We start from the raw sequence: 20,788 nt of genomic DNA, 5'->3' as shown, positions 1-20,788 counted from the left end.
GGAGAATATTTTGAAAGTGCTTACTGATTTGCAATACAAGGTCAGCTTAAAAAATACTTTGCTTCAGTGTTATTGTCATTGGCAGTACAGATCAGTTTGTCAAACTACTGCTGCTGCAGAGACTGCCAAATAAGTGTCTTCTTCCTGGCATGATTTTTCTTTCCCCATCTGCTCCATTTTGCAATGCTTCACTCATATTTCAAGTTTTTATCTTTAAAAGAAACTATTTGCAAAAACATGGAAAATACTCAGATAAATCAGGAGGTGGTTTTTTGTATATAATTCAGTGTTCTTTTATCCACTGATCTTGTCCCTACTCTTATTTTAGTGCAGCAGCCCTTTTTTTTTTTGTCTGAGATCTAATTAGCATATTCTGGGTGAAATTGTGCACTATATCTGCAATAGCATGAAGTGTTCCTAGGTTGATGGATGTCTAGCTTTAATGATTTTGATTCTTGCCTGTGGGAAAAGACAGAAATGATGCAGGTGTAATTTAGATAACTCTGGGATGAACTACCTAAATTGAAAACCTCATACTCTGCTGCCTTTAGCAAGAATCTCTCCACCATGCTAATAGTTTTCCTTGCCTTAAAAGCCTGCCTTAGAGGGTTCTTTTAAATTCTTAGAGGAAAGTGCCATCATGGAGTTGATGTGTCCTTCAAAACTTCTCCTTTTTCCTTATTTCATGGGCTAGAAATACTGCTCTGTGTTGCACTTTGTATTGTGTTTCAAAAATCTGGAATGATAAAATAGGCAAAAAAAGAAAAAAAAATCCTTGGGAGACCATCAGAAGTTTTACTCATTAGATGTGACATAGTGCAACTGGGCTGTAAATAATGTATTAATTGTAACATGTATTAATTGGTTCATATATCTAATGGCAAGTTGCAGATAGTGGGTATTTAATAAAGTGATAACAGAACTGGAAAATCTAGTTTTTGTGTTTAAGAGCAAATACATCTTAGAAATGTTTGACAATTGGAAACAAATTGTTGCTGTTTAGTAGTTTTAGGCATGCTTTAATTAGGAAGATATTTTGCTTTTAATTATTTTCAGTATGGATTAGCTTAATTTGTAAGTCTTCACAGACAAGTTTTTGTAGTTAAGCACTTTTACTGCAAGTCAGAGTTGAAATCTATGCAACCATTTTCTTCTATAGTCAAAAAAAGAGTACACTGAATTTTAATGTTATAACAAATATTACACAGTAGAACTCTTCAGTCATTCTGGATTGTGGATTCATGAAAATAAAAGGAAGGATTCATTAGGCTGTCAGAACTGTAAAATTAAATTCAGTTATGGTCTGTTTCTCTTTAGATCTCATAAATGGAGCCCAAGAACAGTGTGAATTGCCTCCTATGGATGGTTTTCCTCACTGTGAAGGGAAAATAAAGGTAATGGAAGAGTTTGTAAGCTTGTTATGTGTGTTCTGTTAAAAACTGAACATAGGTTGCAAGAGGTCAGTACTTGGCCAGTGATGTAAAACAAGAACAACTCGGTCAAAAAGTAAAAGAGGGTATGTAAGGATGTGTGGCACTAAAGCACTGCTCACCTCAAGCTACTGCTGCAGAGAAATAAAGTGGCACCTTATTAAGACAGGCATAAAATGCCATATTATTTTAAAATGCTATGCCGTTCAATAAAGTGCCTTATTTGAATGCTGTCTTGTTATTCAGAAAGTTTCTTCTTTTTGGAAAGCCTTCTTTTCTTCCCCATTATGAGTGGTTTGGCATTCCTCTGCCCTGGGACTGGAATTCTGTTGGTCCCTCACCCCAGTCCTTCCTTTTTTTCAGGAAGACATTTGTTTGTCTTTCCAACAGCTCTGGTTCTTCCTTTCCCTTAAAAGCATTTTGCCTTTTCTGCTAATAATCTAGATGCTGCACTTTGGGCTTCAAAGCCATCAGACTTTGATTGGAAAGGAAACAAACAAAAGAAGTTCAAAACCAAAACTCTGAGAGATAGAGCTTTTTGGCATTTTTTCCCCCACAATACATTTAAAGCATAAGGATACTGTTTTAGTAGTGGGGGACAAAGGTAAAAGTGCTTGACACTTAAATGTCATTATCAGGTATTACAATTTATTTCTGAAAGTGGAAACAAAGTAGTACCAAAGTATATGTGAAATTATGTTGCCTTTTTTCTCTACATACTATTCTTAGACAATACTATTTTTAAAAAATAATCTTAAGTTTTAAATCTCTGGTCTGTTTTTTCATCCATTTTGACAAACCAGCTGCATAGTGACTATGTAATGCATTGTTTGAATATTAAAATACGAATTTAAATTAATTACTTGCATCTGCAGAAATGGCAGATTCTTGGCAGAGTCAGGCAGATTTTAATCTTGGTAACTGAAATTATCTGTTTAATTCCAGAGCAAGTGTAACACGGGGTAGGGGGAGGCAATGCAGTTTAGCTCCAGCCACACCCTTATGTCTGCATCCTGAGTATCTTCTCCTTTTGATATTTGTTTCTGCTTGCCTGGCTACCAGTTTGTATTAAGTGTGCTCACGTGTGGTATGTTGTTACTTCCCCACTGCAGCTGAATGCGGAGTATGCTGCAAAATATTCATAAAACTGCTTTTTTTGTTACTGGTGATTTCTGTCTGGTTGGATGTAGTCAGTTGCTTACAGCTTTCCCCTGTTATTTCTGTAAAATAGTGCAGAGTTGTTGCATGGTACTTAAAGATAACAGACTGTGTTTTTGTTCTGTTGCAGTGGATGAAAGATATGTGGCGATCGGATCCCTGTTATGCAAGTTATGGTGTAGATGGGTCCACGTGCTCCTTTTTTATTTACCTCAGTGAGGTCAGTAATCTTTTAATCTGCAGAAGGGGAACATCACATTGGCTCCATATTTTTGATAACTGTCTTGGTTTAGTGGTCAGGGCAAACAAAAAAACAGAGAACAGAATTGCTGTCTTTTACTCCCCTCCACCCTCCCAGGGGAAGGTAAAAGGGGAATTAGGAAGAGAGACTTAAGGGGGTTGGAGGTTAAAACTAGAACAGGTTTGCTGGAATAAGGAAGGGACAGTAATACATGGGATGAGGGCCAAATATACAAATAAATACAAAACCCAATCTGAATGATCACAGCTATAAGTGTACAAAAGTCCCTTGTGGCAGGGCCGACTGGGGAAGAAGAGTCCATGGCTCTTTCCAGCACCCAATAGATTTGGAATAGAATCGTAGAATGGTTTGGATTGGAAGGGACCTAGAAGATCATCTAGTTCCAAATCCCCGACAAGGGCAGGGACACCTTCCACTAGACCAGGTTGCACAAAGCCCCATCCAACCTGGCCTTCAACACCTCCAGGGAGGGGGCATCCACAGACTCCTTGGGCAACCTGTTACAATGCCTTACCACCCTAATAGTAAAGAATTTCTTCCTAACATCTAACCTAAATCTCCCCTTTTCCAGTTTAAAACCATTACCCCTCATCCTATCACTACACACCCTTGTAAAAAGTCCCTCCCCAGCTTTCATGTAGGCCCCCTTCAGATACTGGAAGGCCACTATAGGGTCTTCCCCAAACCTTCCCTCTTCTGGGCTGAACAGTCCCAACTCTTTCAGCCTGTCTTCATAGGAGAGGTGCTCTAGCCCTTGGATCATCTTTGTGGCCCTCCTCTGGACTTGCTCCTTAATCACCAGTTAAATGCATATCCAAAACATATATGTGAAGGAATGAAAAAATGCTCGGTTAAATCACAAATTTGACTCATTCCATTTCTGTTACCAGCTTTGGTTTATTTATTTATTGGCTATAAAGCTGGGGAAAGAAAATATACAGGATGACTATATCATTTATAGCTTTTTCATAGAAGCTTGAGATGTGGTTTCATAATCGTCTTGTCAACCAAGTGGTGCTTCATGTTTTTAATGCAGATGTTATCTTAAAAATGAAGATCCATATCAACTGAATTTAAGAATCTCCTATTCTTAAATGGCATTTATTATTTTGCATTTCTTTTAAATCACAGTATTTTCTCTGAAATTCTTCTCTGATCATCAATTTCGAAAACTCAGTTGATGCTGTTATTTTTTTCTTCTTCCATGACAGAATGTAAAACTAATATTGGGTGAGCATATTATTAACCTTGAGTTTAAATTTGGCGTTCTTAATCCTATGATTAATTCAATGATTAATGCCCAGCAGCAGAGGTTGAAAGCTTAAAATGTTTGCGAATGCAAGCATGAAATGAAATTCTAATAACACTACAATGATGTGGATTTATGAGGTGCATTGTCTCCTAAGGATAACTTGGAAATGCTGTTGCGAGAGTAATTTGTCAAAGTGGACAGTGATGAAGAGTTGACAGTTCATAGTGTGGTTGCACAGCTGAATGATAAATGTGTCTAGAGAGCTCTCAAGTCAGAACTGATGATTTAAAATACTAAAATGCGTTAGAGTACTGGAAGTGGTATTACTGTTAAGATTTTTCTTTTTTACTTTAAGGCTGTTGTATAGGAGGAAGATGGTTGTGTACACATGCTTGGTTTGAAAAGGCAATATATGCATCAAATGACACACAGCCTTAGTTTGAAAACACAGAATATGCATCAAATTGTGCATTTGACTCCTAAAATCACTCTACAATCTAGTGTGAAAAGTCTGTGCTTTTTCATTCTCTTGAGATCTGCCTTTTTCTTTTGAAGCAGTTCAGTTGGTGTATTCTCTTACACTCACCTAGCACTGACTGTAATGCAGTTTTAAACTTGTCAACAAAGGAGCTTGAAATACTAAATTTTGATGTGTCATATGGGTCAGAACCACAGAGATGCAAAGCAGCTTACCCACAGTTTATGCAAAGGTTTAGGAACAAAGCTTGGAATAAAACCCAGTCTATGTGTGTCTGCAAAATGGAGTGCAGTCAAAATGCAGGCTGCCCCATGTCACCTCTTCTGCAGTAGCTGCATGAGTGCAAGCATTGTCAGTTCTGGCTCCTCTGGTTTGCTTTGGATGGCCCTCCTGCAGGAACATAACAGCTGCCTGACACCTCTTTGCTGTTTCTCTTCCTGTGTCTTGGCTGCTTGGGCAGGATGGGAGGTGACTGTAGCAGCAGAATGAAAGCAAGAAGCAATCCAACACATTCAGGCTTACAGGTTTAGTTAAAGCTGTTCCCTGGTCAGGCTTGCAGATAAAGCTGCAAGGATTTTTCCACTTCTGTCTCGATGTTTTGCTGCAGGCCCCGAATCATTCCTGGTGGATGATATGCATCTGTGCATATCACTATGCATATGCAATAGTGCATAACACTAACTGTGTTGGAGGCTTTGGAAGACTGTAGGAGACACAAATGGCTTGAATAGCAAAACCAGACTTACATTCCCTTGAATTAAAAAGCAAGACAGGGACTTAGAAGTAGCAAAAATTGAAAACCAACTTAAACTAACAGGTTTCTGGCTAGTTGGAACTTGTTTCCTTTTGGCCATGATACAAACTTGCCCATTGAGAAAAGTTACTTCCTCTTAAACTTAGCATTGAGTTATGAAAAAGCCAGTTGTTTTAACAATGTAATGTCACTGGCACAGTTAAAGTTTTCACAGGTAGCATTGCCTCTGGGGAGAAATGTGAAAAAGTGAATTTCTAGACAGTACAAAAATATATTCCACTGCAAAATGTCAGTTTGCACCTAAAAAATTAGGCTTTTAAAAATATTTTCCAGAAAATAAATTTCACACACAGTTTCCCAGCTTAACAACAAACAATAAAATGGTGGAAGGATCTTATCACTCCTTTTCTTCATCTAGATACGTGCTTGCTCTGGGAGAGCTGCCTGCCTCACAGGAGTGGGCCTGCTGCTGGGCCTGCTATTCAGCCAGTAGCTGTGGTACAAGTTACCACTGCCCAGGGGTCATTACACCGACCTGCTGGAGCTGAGCAGATCTTTTTAAAATCCCTGGCTTTGGGTTTGCAGCTCCCCTTTGAAGTGCAATTTTTGGTACCATTCTTGGAGGTGGATCCAACACTTCAAGACTAAAACTGTTTCAAAGACCAGTCATTGAAGCTCCCAAAGCTTTTGTGCGTGTGCTTGTGTAACTCTAGAGAGAATTACTGGGTTTGGTTCTTCAGACTTGATGGAAACAGAATGGATGATTTAGTTGCGGTAGTATTCTTTACAGTGTTGCTTTTGCTTTTAGAGATGGAGAAGAAAAATACTAACTGAAGGTGATTTTGAATGTGGATTTGTTTCCAGAATGCAGGCTGTAGTCTGAGGCATATTTTAGTGAAAACACCTGGAAATCATAATTATACAGGTTCCCCAAATCCTTGTAGTTTTGCTAGTTCACTGCAGTTTACTAGAGTCTGTGAGGAAGTCCCCCTCCCACAACTTCCACTGCATGTGTAAGCCGTTTTTTGACATTGAGATGAGTTGATTATTTTTATTTCTTTATTGTAATTTAACATCAAACCAAATTGTTTTGAATTCTACAGAATTACTTAGAGAATTGACAAAAACAGTATTGTCTAAACTTTAAACCGGCAAAAGCTTGAGGTTCTTTTGTCATCTTACATGTGTACCTAAGACATTTAAATGCTAATAATTGTCAGTATTTTGTCCTCAAGTCATCCATGAGCATATTGGCCTGGATTTGAGCAAAGGGGACTCTTTTTTGCCTCAGTCACTTTAAACCAGGGTTAATATTTTTTCTGTCTTATTGGAAAAGGTGTAGATGCTAATGGAAGAGAGAAATCCAATTTAGTGTACATTACCAAAGTGAGGTAAGAGACCATTTGTTGATTGGTGCTTATGTATAAAATTTCATGCTGCAGTGTCAATGGTGCTGCAGGTACCTGACACACAATGTTTGGGATTGTCTTTGGAAACGACCAAATCCAGAGTTACTTGTACACTCCTCCATCTCACTAAACAGGCAGGCAGTCATCTTGCAGACCGTGGACTTTGTAGCACCTTCAAAATGACTAACTGAATATAGGTACTGCAGCTTCTACAAAAGTTGAGACAGTCACCTTCCCAATGGGAGCAGTTCTTTCACATGAAATACTCAAATGGATTTTCTCAGTGAACATTGAGTTCTCTGCCTGCGTTCGTACTGCCTAATAAATTTAAAGATGTGCTTTCTTTCAGCAGATATTGCAGCACTGTTTTTTTTATTTCCCACTGTGGGACTGACATAAGAGATTTAATAGCAGCACTTCACCATGAATAGAATTACAGAGAAATAACCCTCTTCACCTGATGTGCAAAGAAAGTTGCTTTAGCTTCCCTGTAGATGGGCTGCACCTGCCATTTGGAAGAGTCCAAAATGAAGATTATCCCAGGTGTTTGGAGAGAGTACCCTTCAACTTCTGTTTTATTTAACTCCCAGTATGAGTCTTTTTAAAAGCCTAAAGGACTTCCTGAAATTCTGGATGTGGAAAGCTGCTGGCAAAGTATGCTTTCATTCAGTTTGGAAGATGCTCAGACTACGTCAATGCTACAGATGTTTGCCAGGTTCTTATAACTGTACTTGAAGTACTTGCTCTGTAATATAGTCACGTGCTGCAATCTTGACTTACCTTCAGTTTCAGTGTATTTCTGAGGAAGAATTACTGGAACACATACCTGCAAAGCTTCTATAAAACATACTCTTCTAATCTCTTAGGTTTGCTGGTTGGTTTTTTTTCACCTGTAAGCTGCGTGAAGTCACTGTGACAGTGTATTGACTATGATAGGAACCATAGAAACTCTTGAGTTCAGTTTGAGCAGAATCTAGGCTGCTGGCTGACTTTTCACTCATAACTGTAATCAAGTAGTACTTAAATTTTGAACTTCTAAACTACCTACTAACCTTTTGGAGCTTGCTACATATGCTCTAGACAGTGTTGTGTCTACTGCAATTGAAAAACAGGTAGGGAATATATGACTTCTCAGGTGGACCTAGTTTCTTGAGCATGGTCAAAGACCACCTAGTGCATTGGATAGGCATTGTATTCAACACTAGGTACAGGAGCCACAGCTGGTCTTACTCAAAAGTGCAGCAGTACAAAGATCAATATGAATGAATAGCTTAGCATTTTTATCACTCATCCAAAAAATGGTCAGTCTTCAAATCTTCAGTTGCTGTTTCCCAACAATCTTCTTTAATGTCTAATCTGTAGTCTGAAAGCACATCCTTGCTGTTAAAGCATGTGCATGATAATGTTGGTTGCTATGGAGAGAATAACCTGGAGAAAGAGCTGATGCTAACCCAGTGAGGAAGGTGTCCTGGAAAAGGGAGTCCTGCTTCATTCTTCAGAGACAATTTTTGTGTTTTGTCTTAAATGATAAATCAAATACATAAACAAATTGAAGAGCCAGATCTAAAAGAATACCACAGGCCTTGTTCCTCTTGCTCAAACTCAGGACTTGTTGAATGTGGATTTTCTGTACCTAAACAAATACAAAGCTGAAGTGTTTGTACATTTCTGATGGAGATTTCATCTAGACCCACTTTTGTGATGTCATAATCCTTCCTGTCACCATTGCCAATGACAGAGAAAAAATGTGTATGAATATGAAATAATACCAAATTAGTAACTACATTCTGAAGCCCTAGCACATCCTGTGTCATTTTCCTGTTTATAATCATATACATACACATCTATACACAAATTCATATGTATGCATGCAAGCTTTTTCCCTGTTGTATGTGTTACTTGATCACAAATATTCCTGCTAAGGTAAAGTTAGCTTTAATGCTGTTTTACTTTTTTGTCACAAGTTACCAACCAATGCAGGTTTCAACCCCCTCCCCTGCCTTGTCACCCTGTTCTGTATTAGGAGCTTCCAGAAAATATGTTGCTAAACCAAGTCCCTTATCATTCCCATCACGTTCCCTGCCCTATCTCTCTCTTGTCCCTGGTAGTTTTGATGAAAACTGATAGGCTTTCTTTAGGTGATTTGGAAGCAAGGGGAGAAAAGGAAGTTACAGGCACCAGGTGTTTTCACAGAGCTTGCACGACTGTTGTTGCTTATTTGTCACAAAAGATGAAGATTGAAAGCCTTTACTCAAGTCAGTCTGAGCAGTTTTAGACAAGCCTTGTCTTTCTTGCTCCCACATGTGTAGCTCAAAGCTAGTACTCACTGAAATAACACCTGATGTGTACTTACATCAGTAAGTTTGAGAAAAATTGTTGAAGTTTTCACTGGCATTCTCTGGGAAAAAGGTAATTTCATTAACATCCTTCTGCATTATTCAGTAACTGTAGCAGCTGCCTTTTCAGGGAGGTTTCCACAGCACTGGTTAGTAGTCTGAATCTAAGAAGAGCAGCTGCAGGACTTGGTCAGAAATGATGAGTGCAACTAGAGTTACTGTTGTGGGCCATACTGGGTCATGCAAGGCAACCAGGAAAATTATTTAACCACGTAGGTTTCATATTTAGTTATGGGCATCCTTGTCATGTTCTGTAGGAGAAACCCAAAAGTGATTAGCCAAAGTGCCATTGCTTGGTTCTTTAAAAAGCAAACTAACAGCAAACCCACCCACCCACTTTCTAGGTCATCTGAAATTCTCATTAAACTGTTGGCCCTGCCAAGAGCTGCAATTAGAACTAGTTTCTAAGCTTAAAGATGAGATATTGCATGTTCTGGGCAGGAAATGCTTAAGCGCTCAGTTTGAATTGACCAAGTGATGAAAGAACAAAGGGAAGAACGTAAAATGGTTGTCTTGTAAAAGGGTAATGATTATATTTAAATTATTTGTAACAGAAGTAGTGTGTATTCTGCACTGCTGTGTATCATTATGTGGGGCTAAATAGAGAAGAGCACATTTTGCTACTCAACTGGCTTAGTACAAACTTAATTCTGACAGAAAATACATTATTTTTAAGCAGTCTTTATGGAGGCTTTGTGCTGCTGTAGACCTCTCAATGCTATTGTTTTCTTTTTTTATAGTAGTTTCTATAAAGGCTGTCTCTGAAGTCTTCAATATCTTTTATAGTTGAAACCTTCCTCCCTTTTACCAAAGTGTATATACACTGTTGATCATCTGTAGCTCTCACTGAACAGAAAGAACTTGAGATGGAGAAAAATATCTCTGTTCACCCTCAAAACCTTGTTTTTCTTGGAGGTCTGATATTTCTTGAGTACTAGGCACCTCTAAATACAGATGTTACAACTTGTGTAGACTTTCCTGCTATAGTTTTTCACTTCTGCTTTCTTCACTCAGCATCTACCTGATAAAAGCTACTGTGATCTGGAAGTGACTTGTGGTCCATGAGCTTCAACATTGGGTGTTTGAGTATTCCACCTGCATCACTCCAATCATATTCTGATTTTACACTCAGTTTCTCTTGGAACCATGACTTACTAATTCTGGTTGATTCTATAATTATTTGCAAAATTAACTTGTGTTCTGAACAACAGAATTTGTATTAGAGTTTTGGCTGGTTTTGCTGTCATAATTTTTCCATCTTTGGGGCATATATACCTCTCATCTTTTTTACCCAAGTTTACCTGAAATTCACTGTTAAAGTAATCCTAGTTTGGCTGGTTTGTCGTCAGTATTTTGCTTCTCCATCCCCACTTTATCATGAGTCAATATATTGAATTATAAAGGATTTTTTCCTCATCCCTCTTCCCATGGCGTGTCAGGTTTGTTTCTTTTGTCTTTGCTTTCTTGGTGCTCTTGTTAATTATTATCCTCTCATCTAGCAGTTCTTGGTATGTGAGCCATTGCCTCATAAAAATGAGTGGAAATAACAAAACTGGCATACTTGTTGAAAGTCTGATATTTCATGCTTCAAAGAGTATGCATTTAAAAATCCTCTGGTGAGTTAAGTTGGTCTTTCCAATGAAAAGAGGAGTGGACTGAGAATATCAATAAGGAAAATGAGTGCTAGACCCACAGAGTATACTAATAGTACTTTGAGTCTACTCCTAAAGCGTTTATTTGTGATTAAAATTACTGTAATTTAATTTAGACTAGAGGGAGTATTTCTAAAAGCACTAAAAAACCTACATTTGTTGTTCAGTCAGTGGGGCATGCTGGTAACTGTCCTTGACAGCTCTGAAAAATCTTCAATTCCTTTAGGATGCCTGATGGTAGACTGTGAAATATATAAAGCCAGTAAAGGAGCAAGTAGTCCTTGAAATATCTTCTCTTAATGTAGATCAGTTTTAATGCTAGGAATAATTCTGAAATATTTTTGCTACTTAAAAATAAAAAGAGATTGGGACTGTGATCAATTTATAAAATGGAGCTTGCAGCTCTTTTCTACCTGTTATTCCAGAACTTAAAAGTTAGGCTTGTGTGTTGCTACAATTTCTAGTATGTTTCCAGAGTTGGAGACCATTGAAGAATCAGAAGTCAATCAAGTCACTGCTTTCAAATGTTATATATGTTGAGTATATTAAGTCATAGGATTCAAATTAATGTTTCTATATAATTTTTCTAAGAAATCTAAGTTTGATACATTTCTTCTCTTTAATAAGGTTATGATGTATTAATTTATTTTCATGTTATTTGTCTTCTAGGCAATCATTTGGTATGATCTTAAGCTTTTAATCTCTAGTGCTTCAGGCTTACTGCAGCATGATTAAGCTAAAATTGTATTTTGGTAGGTCTGTGACTGGAAGAACCATGAGAGCAACTCTGACTTCTAATTCTCTGGGAGTTGTGAACTTAATCAGTACTGATGGAGTATCTTAGCTGGCCTATACATTGTTGTGTTTCTCTCTTCTTACAGTACAGTCGTGTTTCTGTTTCCATGGGTTTGCCTCCAACAGTGAGATTCCTACTTCCCCAAAGAGGATGGTCTAATTTCTTAAGGCACATGAATAATAAAGATTCTGCAGGACAAGCAGTATCCCTAGGGAGGGCACAGGAGCTTTCAGTGACTTGCATCCATTTGCTGTTTCTTCCCTAACTACAAGTTGTTGTACTGGTTTTTTTTTCTAGTAGACAATAGTAGAAGTATTGCATTTGCACTGATTCTGTTTCTCTAAGAATTACAAATATTCATAGTTGTGGATATTGCTGCTTACGGGTTTTTGTACCTTCAAATAGGGTGGGTTTGGTTTGATTCTTTTTTCAGCTTTTTGTCTAGATTGCAACAAGATAGAACTTTGATCCTTGGATTTTATCAGGCTTTGCCTTTTTATAAAGATACTCTAGGGAGATGGGAAATGTTCAAAAATTTAAAAAAAAAAAAAAAAGGTCCAGAAGCGTAAAAATTTGGTACTTTTTGAAAACATTTAGGAACTGTTCAGAGAAACTATAGAGTATTTAACAGCTGACCTCTGCCTAGAAGAGGTTTCATCTCCTGTATTCATTATCATGAATGAATACCTAAATGCTACTTCTGGTTGCATTTGCAAGGTTAAAATAGTATGGAATTACAAAAGGTCATCTTGAGCTTTTCTTGCAAAAAAAAAGCAGTTTTACCTTGCATTAATCAGCTGATGCCTTATTTAAGCCATAGAAAGGTGTAATAGTTATTTATTTTCATGTGATTGTTTTACAGGTTGAAAATTGGTGTCCTCGTTTACCTTGGAGAGCAAAAAATCCTAATGAAGAAACTGATCAGAAATTAGTGGTAAGAACAATGTTACAACATGAAAAAAAAAAGATAATTCAGTGATTGTGAGTCATGCAAAAGATCCTGGAATCTCATGCCACATAAATGCTAACAAGACTAGAATTTACTGGGTTTATTCCTCAGCTCCTCGAAACTGAAGGGAGACATCCTGACTGTACATATGCAGCTCATCATGTGATTTTTCTAGTCTTTGTATTGTGCTGCAGTCTTGATGTTGGATTTATATTAAGCACATTTTTGTGTTAAAATTTATGAAATATTGTACACAGATGCTGAGAAAAATTACAAATCCATAAACTGTTCACCATATAGGAAACTGTTCACATTTATTGTCCCCAAAGTCTGGGCCTTATAAATAAAAATGCCTTAATGGTGGAGGCTTACATTGATACCAGTTTTGTAGTATATTTGCATTGCTCCTGATTTTTTTCCTTTAAAAACTTTCTGGCATAGAGTTGTTTCTAAACTATTGATTATGTAGCACTTAAGAATTTTAAGAAATTTGCTGGACTGTATTTGAACAATGCATTCAAAATAAAGACATAGGCTGTCTAATTTTGTAAAACCAGTTGGGTTTAGCTCAGTCTAGCTTGAAAGCTAATATTTTCTTGAAAATATTGATTATTAATTATTAATATATACTCTAGTATTTTTTTTCCTTTGTGGTATAATAGGAAACTTCCTTGTATTTGGAAGATTCGTGATATACATGAATCTTCATACTGTTCTGCTTTATCTACTACATGTAATGTACTGTAGAGATACTTTTACCTCATTTTGAAGCACATGAACAAAGCCAAATCTTAAATTGCAGAAATAAAATACATTGTGAAACATTGCAAACATATTATGAGGCTACCATATACTGTTATTAAAGATAATGGAAATTTATGTGGCTTAGAAATGTCTGTTTAAAGATATCTTGAACATTTGAAAAGCTCAACTTGACTCCAGTGTTAGGAGTGTATTTTTAGTTTATTTTTATATTTTTTTTTTCAAATGAAAAATGTAAAGCACAGAGTTTACATTTGGGAAGTTTTTTTCACTTCTGGAAAACATACTACTTAAAGACTAATGTTTTGGATTTTTTTCAATGTTTTAATTGGAGGCTGAAATTCGTATCGACTTTGATAATCTCTACAAAATGATGTCAAGACATGAGGAATTCAGATGGATGATGTTACGCATCAGACGCATGGCTGATACCTGGATTGAAGCAATTAAATCACTTGCAGAAAAACAAAATTTGGAGAAGAGAAAACGAAAAAAGGTAAATTAAAGCATTTTTCTTTCCTGCCACTTACTGTCATATAGGCTCTTTTAAGTTTTTTGTCCCAGAAGCAGCTTCAGAGTGGAGATGCCATATGTATCTAAAAGGCTCATGTTTATACTTGTGCCTTGTTTCAATAAGTATTTGACTGTTTGAAATTACTGATAGAATGAATATTTGCTTTACAAATAGTTTTACATACTTTCCATGAGTCAATCTTTGAGTAAGTTTTCTATCCTCTGTAAGTTTGTGTACAATAGAGATTGTGTAGAAGTTTCTAAAGGGAGAAACTGATGATACTGATGACACTGAAGTGTCATAGAAAACAGCAGTTGTACATCTTGGTTGTCCACAATTGAGACTTTAAATGGCATATTTGTTTTGGATTTGAGTAGACTTAAAATTGACCACAACTTTGCACTGGATCAGATCAGACCTCCTGTAATGAGTTGTATTGAAAGACTGTGAGATTCTTGAAGTGAAAAGTTCTATTTTGTTTGATTGAATATATTTTAAGTACGTCAACTAGTTAAGATAAAGCTGAAAAGTGTAAACACAGCAAGGGGTTTCCCTTCCTGTCTAGTTCTTCCTGGAGCCAGTCTGAGGGAGTGCAGGCCGTGCATCCTCTCTTCAGCCTGGCTGGCTGTAGCTCAGCTCCATGCTTGACATTCTCAGTCCTCACATGAGGTCTGGGCTCCATGTTGCAGCTCTGATGTTTGTCACGTACCTCAGTCCTTGAGCAGGCTCACCCTCTGTCAAGGAGCAGCTATTCTCTTTCAAGCAGCCCTCCAGGCTGTATTATTGAAGAAATATAATACCTAAGAATGCATATACTCAAGAATAAACAGAAGCAGTACTGTCCTGCACAGGCAGTTCTGATGGGGTGCTCTACTGCTTATTCTTTGCTTTCAAAAGTCCTTTGAAGTTACTATGTAAAACATATGGTGATTTCATTTTAATATGTCAGGTTCCGTTCTGGAAGGTGCAAGAGATGAAAACAAAATGGTTTTTTTGAATGTTTTTTTACAGTGAGGGATAAGGTGTTTGGGAGTTCTTACGCTTGGCACCATGTGTACCCACACTCAAAGATCAGTCAAAATAAGTTAATGTGACCCACAAATTTTTGTGAAGAATTACAGATTATTTTGTGAATAACACCAGTTTTGGGTGTTTGTTTAATTACTAATCCGGTGGCAGATAACAGTGCGAAACAATCCAGTAACATTCCTATGACTACTATTCTAGAGAGCTATCAAAGGCCTGGAGCACCTCTGCTATAAAGACAGGCTAAGAAAACGGGCTGTTCAGCCTTGAGAAGAGAAGGCTACAGGGAGACCTTATAGCACCTTCCAGTACTTGAAAGGGGCCTACAGGAAAGCTGGGGAGGGGCTTTTAATCGGAGAAGACAGTGATGGGACAAGGGGTAGTGGTTTTAAACTGAGAGAGGGGAGATTTAGGTTAGATATTAGGAAGAAATTATTCACTACAAGGGTGGTGAGGAACTGGAATGGGTTGCCCAGGGAGGTTGTTGATTCCCCATCCCTGGAGGTTTTTAAGGCCAGGTTGGACAAGGTTTTGTGCAACCTGGTCTAGTGGTAGGGTTCCCTGCTCATGGCAGCGGGGTTGGAACTTGATGATCTTGAAGGTCCCTTCCAACCTTAATGATTCTATGATTACAAAATTAAATTATTGGGGTGGGAGCACTGGAGGCGGAGGTTGTTAATTTTTTTTTACATAGTTGGAATTTAGTAGAAAGCAAAAATGCAGGTAACTTAACATATGACTTTCCTTTCCAGATTCTTGTACATCTGGGGCTTTTGACAAAAGAATCTGGATTCAAGATTGCAGAAAATGCATTTAGCGGTGGCCCACTTGGTGAATTAGTCCAGTGGAGTGATTTAATTACATCTCTTTACTTACTGGGCCATGACATCAGGATTTCAGCTTCACTGGCAGAGCTCAAGGAGTAAGGAGATTACTTTCACTTTTTAAACTGGAATACAAGAAAAAAAATGAATTGTAAATTCTTGAAGCTTCTTTTAACAGTATATAATTTCCTGAAGCATAAAATGGAAGTGATAATTCACTAAACAGATGATAAGATTATTTTCATGAGCTAAGTGTATGTGCTATGAAAAGGATAATGTGTTTTCATTATAGCTTCAGGCTCCTGAGACTTCATAAATGAATGTTGTAAAATTCAAACTAAGCAGCTTATTCTTTAACATTCCAGGTGCTTTAACCAGCTGCAATAGGAAATGTTAAGAGACTAGCCTAATTCTGTATCACTCTTATTCAGTTTCTGCTGTTCTTCACTCAGTATCTCATTTTTAAATAAAGGTTTAAATCCTTTAAGCACATTACTTTTGATGTAGTTAATTGCTTATGTTGGGTCAAATTGCTGGCTCACTGTTGCTTTGCATGCTAGTTCAGCATTAGGCATAAAACATCTGTTTTAAGCTTCAGCACATACACTTTTTCTGTAGTTTTTTGTTTTTTATGACACACGATATTTTATAGAGCTCTTATAGTATAAAGCTGCCAATAAAAGTCAGAAATTATTTCAAATACTTTCAATGTATACTATTTTTAAATACTCCAATCATATTATTCTCTTGTTTAAACTAGATGAGGTTTTTCATTAAAATTAGCACTTTACTGATGTATACAGATTTCTTTGTATCTTTAGCATTTGAATGTTCTTACATGGTTCCTCATTTGGAAAATATAAGAGTTCAGCTCTTTTGGAAAGGGGAATTTTTGGTATAAATAGTACTACAGCATCTATTCAAGGCATTAAGAAAGTAATACTTGTCCATATTCCTTCTTTCTTTGTTTAGAATTATGAAGAAGGTTGTAGGTAACAGATCTGGCTGCCCTACTCAGGGGGATAAAATTGTAGAACTCATTTACATTGATATTGTGGGTCTCACTCAGTTTAAGAAAACCCTTGGTCCATCATGGGTACATTACCAGTAAGTATGACACTTATTTGATCTCTTAACTGCTTCTTTTTTGTTGTTGTTGTTGTTGTTTTGTTTGTTATTTTTGTTAAAGAGCTTTTGTTGAATGATACCTGTCAAAATACTGAGGTGAGTACATTCATATGAATTTGAATTTATTTAAAGAGGAAAATGTGGTTCTCTTTGGTCTTCCACTCTTAGGAATAAAGGGACTATTACCTGTTTATTGCAAACCATCTTTATCACCCCCCAGCAAGTTTGGGATTCTTGGATTCAAACATTTTTAATCTTAATTATTTTATCTTGTTGAGTCATCACCTTTGCCTTTCCTTCTGCCCCTTCTTTACGTTTCCCCTCCCTCCTCCCAGTTTTGTTCTGTAAATCAGTAGATGAACTGAAAGATTATAGGATTTTGTTGTTTATTTGTGATACCCAAGGTATGTTTTGTTTGTCAGTGTTTGTAGGCATGTTGAATTCATAGTTATGGAGATTTATCTATTCTAATTGTATTGCCCAACAACAGCAATGCAGTTTTTTCTGTTCCATTCTTCAAGATGCTGGGTAGAGAGTTGTCTTCAAGTGTAGGCCTAAAGAATAAACTGTAGTTGCTGGTGATTCTGCAATCCAGAAATGGAAGAGGGCAGTCACAATATACAGCCTTCTTAGTGTCTGCAGTTTTACAACCACATTTCTTTTTGTCAATAACTTTAAATCAGCAAGTTGTATGAATACATAGCAGCATGAAATGAAATAAAACCAAATCTAAATTATTGACTTTGATTTTTCTATACCTAATCAAATTAGCTGTTTCATGATCCATAAAGCCCAGTAAATCCTACTTGCAGGAAGGTATTGAAAGGTGTTCACTGCAGGCAAAACAAATTGTTTTCTCTCAAGCTCAGGATTTTCTAGAGCCTTTTCAGTGTCATTTTACATGAGAGTACTGTGATCAACATTGCAGATTAGATTACTCTTAATCTCTTTTTTGAAGCAGAGAAGTAAACGGATATTCTGGTTTTCAGGAGCCTGCTAATGAAGATAATCCCATTTTCCAGTGAGCTACAGTTAGTTGTCTGTCTGCCAGATGTAGTTGTCACTAGGTGATCACATACAGTATTGTTGTCAGGATAAGAAACCATACTTTTAAATTTAAAATGTTTCTTCCATTATTTTGCTTTCAATTTCCTGTTGGTATAGTCTGTAACAAAGACATGGAGATGCACCATGACACTGAGTTTATTAGATTAGCTCTTCATTTTTTCTTGCTTAAGTCATGAATCACTAAATTTAAAGTTGTGAATCTGTTTTTCATTGATTGCTAACTCATTATATTGACTGACTTTTTCTAATTTAGGAGAGTAGAATTAAATTTAAGTCTAAATAAAATACCTTATACTGCTTAGATAGTGCAGGAGGTTTTGTTAGGCTTTTGAAGAAAAAAAACAACAAAAACTTAATGCCTCCCTTTTACGGTACTGGATTTCAGGGGTTGGAGGAGGACCTCATCTAGTCAACAGCCTTGCTGAAAAGTAGATCGGATGTATTTGTCCTTCTTGAGAGATTTTTGTTTAATCTTTTGCTGAAGATTGCAAAACATTCCCCAGCTGTTGGTTTACATTGTTCAGGTTTTCTTTGAAGTGTTTTTCTTGGGCTGATTTCTTGCAAACTGCCCATTACTGCTTATTCTGATGTGGTTCTGGGGAATAAATTAATTCCTTCCCTCTCTGCCAGCATCTAGAATATCTGATATACTAGTTTTTCTTCAATTTGCTTTTCTTGAAAAAAAATTTAGGGTTTTGGATCATTAATTAAAATTCAGGTTTTGTTGACTCTCCTTGATACTGTTTCTCAAGTTCAGTGTACAAAACAGGGTCTGGAGTCTAGCAGAGACGACCAGAATTTATTAGAGCAGAAGGATTGTTTCATAGATTCATGAATGCATTCTCCTATTTGAGGATCCTTTTTCAATCATTTGTTTTTCCTCTCAGCATCATGAGTTACCTCATAAATTTTGTCAACCTGTTAAGGTTGTGCTTTTGCCCAATATTTAAGGAAAAACAGTCACTTTAAAACAGGTCATAGTGCTGGGTTACTTTTATCTACATTTTTTTTAATAAACCCAAAAAGTGTCACTTCTAATATCCTAGAAGAATGCTTAAATATGGATGTTTCTATAAGCAGTTTGCTACCCACCAATCCTCTTTTTTAATTAGTTATTGAATAGACTATGTTGTAGTTGTAGTTCTCTACCACTATCTGCTAAAGCTAGGGGACTTCTTAGGAAGGATGGGGCAACTGAGTGAAAACCTAAAGTTGAAGTCACACAAATTAACAGTTTTTTAATTTAAAATATATCCCTGTTTTAAAAAAAATACTGCTTTGTCATTTTCAAAATTAATTATGTCACTTTAGAAATGCTAAAACATTGTATGTAAAATCAAAATGTTGTTTAAAAATATTTCCATTTTTAAACCATTAATTTAAACAAATGGAGAACATAGTACTTGATCAGACAATTGAGACACTCCTACATATGTTAAAATACCAGTTCAGCATAACTGAATTATTTACATTCAGTTCTAAATTTAAATCTTTACCAGTTTTTTTCTCCTGTGTTTCAGGGATTAGGTTCACAACTTGAGCCTTTGATCTCTCATACCATTTCTTGTACATTCTGCTGTGATTTTTTTTTCTCTTGCTGTTCTGACTTGTTTGTGCCTGAATCATAGAAATATATTTTGTTTTCCCTGCTTCATGGTTTAGCTTATTTTCCGTTGGATCATATTTCCTGTCCTGCTTCAGAGACCCTGTGTGTATTGGACGTAGTTACACATATCCCTGAGAACAATTAGTGCTACATATCTTACATCTGAATATGGGGGGAAAGAGAGGAAACAAAGCACTTTGAGATTATTGGATGTAATGTAGTGTTTCTTACATATATAATTTGACAGACTCCAGCCATGTTGCAGTTTTTGAGTAGCTTTCACTGATTTTTCATTCCCCTGTACTCACGTACCTGGCCAAAAGCTGTATATTTGATAAGAATTTTGTTTTAAGGCCTGCCAAGAAATAAGAGGGCTTTTATTACTGAATGATTCATCATTGCAGAAGTTGTTTTGGTCCTGCTGGACTGTTTTGTATGATGCAGAGATAATTGCCACTGTTATAAAATATTTTCATTGAGAACAGTTGACATAAAACACTGCACAGAAACTGATCTGTGAGCTTTGTTGTTTGGTGAATCATAATGTGTTGTATATCTTAACTTTCTTTTTGCTTGGAAGATCTCTGTGAAGATTAAAAAAAAAAAAGTAAAATTGCTCTATTGTATTTTCAAACACAAAGGTGGCATTTCAGATTAGAATGTAAAAGTTGCTGGCTTTTTTTCTATTTTCCAATGTGATGGATACTTTAGAGAGAGAAAAAGCAACATGTAAGAAACATGTAAATGTCTTTTTGGGACTCAATTCTTTCATCTTTTAAAATTGAAAAATGTTTGGAGCTAAGTTCTCACACCTCTTGGGGGCTAAATTCTCTCACACTTTAAAGCTAAAATCCCAGTGTTTTGCTGAACAGAATGTAGATGGGCATGGAGCATGGAAAATGTTGCAGTCTGGGAACTATAGCCATTTTTAATAGTAACTTCTGCAGCTATTTTCCTTCTCTGCCACCCTTGAGGTTGGGTCTCTTCCTTAGCACATAGGAGCCCAGTGATACAATGTTCAGTGATCAGAGTTCACATCTTTATAAGGTAGCAGCAGATGATGCAGGAACACATCCTATAGATGTCTTTTCCAAATATTTAGTTTGTGGAGGGCTGAAGAATGGTAGGGTCAGCAGCTTTGGAGCCATATAGTTCAGTTCATTTGCAGTGGAGCCAATGGTCAGTATGACAGCCATAAAGCTCCTGTCCAAGCCAAATCAAAGGTTTGACAGGCTGCAGTTTAGAAACATAACTTCCAGGATCTGTGTGCTAGAATGTGTGCCCTCTTCTTCATTCTGAGACTTTCTGCTTTTCAGGTGCTATG

The 20,788-nt window shown here is 36.7% G+C and overlaps 1 protein-coding gene across 6 annotated transcripts in view; it reads left to right on the top strand.

Annotated features, from left to right (window-relative positions):
• Positions 1-20,788, top strand: part of MGAT5 (alpha-1,6-mannosylglycoprotein 6-beta-N-acetylglucosaminyltransferase) — a 119,572-nt gene that overhangs the window by 62,642 nt on the left and 36,142 nt on the right. For all 6 annotated transcript variants that reach the window (XM_051623330.1, XM_051623331.1, XM_051623329.1 and 3 more), the window contains 6 exons: positions 1,318-1,394; positions 2,719-2,808; positions 12,450-12,521; positions 13,633-13,794; positions 15,591-15,760; positions 16,635-16,769. In XM_051623330.1, the coding sequence (XP_051479290.1) occupies positions 1,318-1,394; positions 2,719-2,808; positions 12,450-12,521; positions 13,633-13,794; positions 15,591-15,760; positions 16,635-16,769 (706 nt within the window). The remainder of the gene's footprint in view (positions 1-1,317; positions 1,395-2,718; positions 2,809-12,449; positions 12,522-13,632; positions 13,795-15,590; positions 15,761-16,634; positions 16,770-20,788) is intronic.

Source organism: Apus apus, chromosome 6, assembly GCF_020740795.1.
Source record: "Apus apus isolate bApuApu2 chromosome 6, bApuApu2.pri.cur, whole genome shotgun sequence".
Taxonomy (NCBI): Eukaryota; Metazoa; Chordata; class Aves; order Apodiformes; family Apodidae; genus Apus; species Apus apus.
Note: the sequence above shows the minus strand (reverse complement) of the source record. Positions and strands in the feature narration are given on the sequence as shown.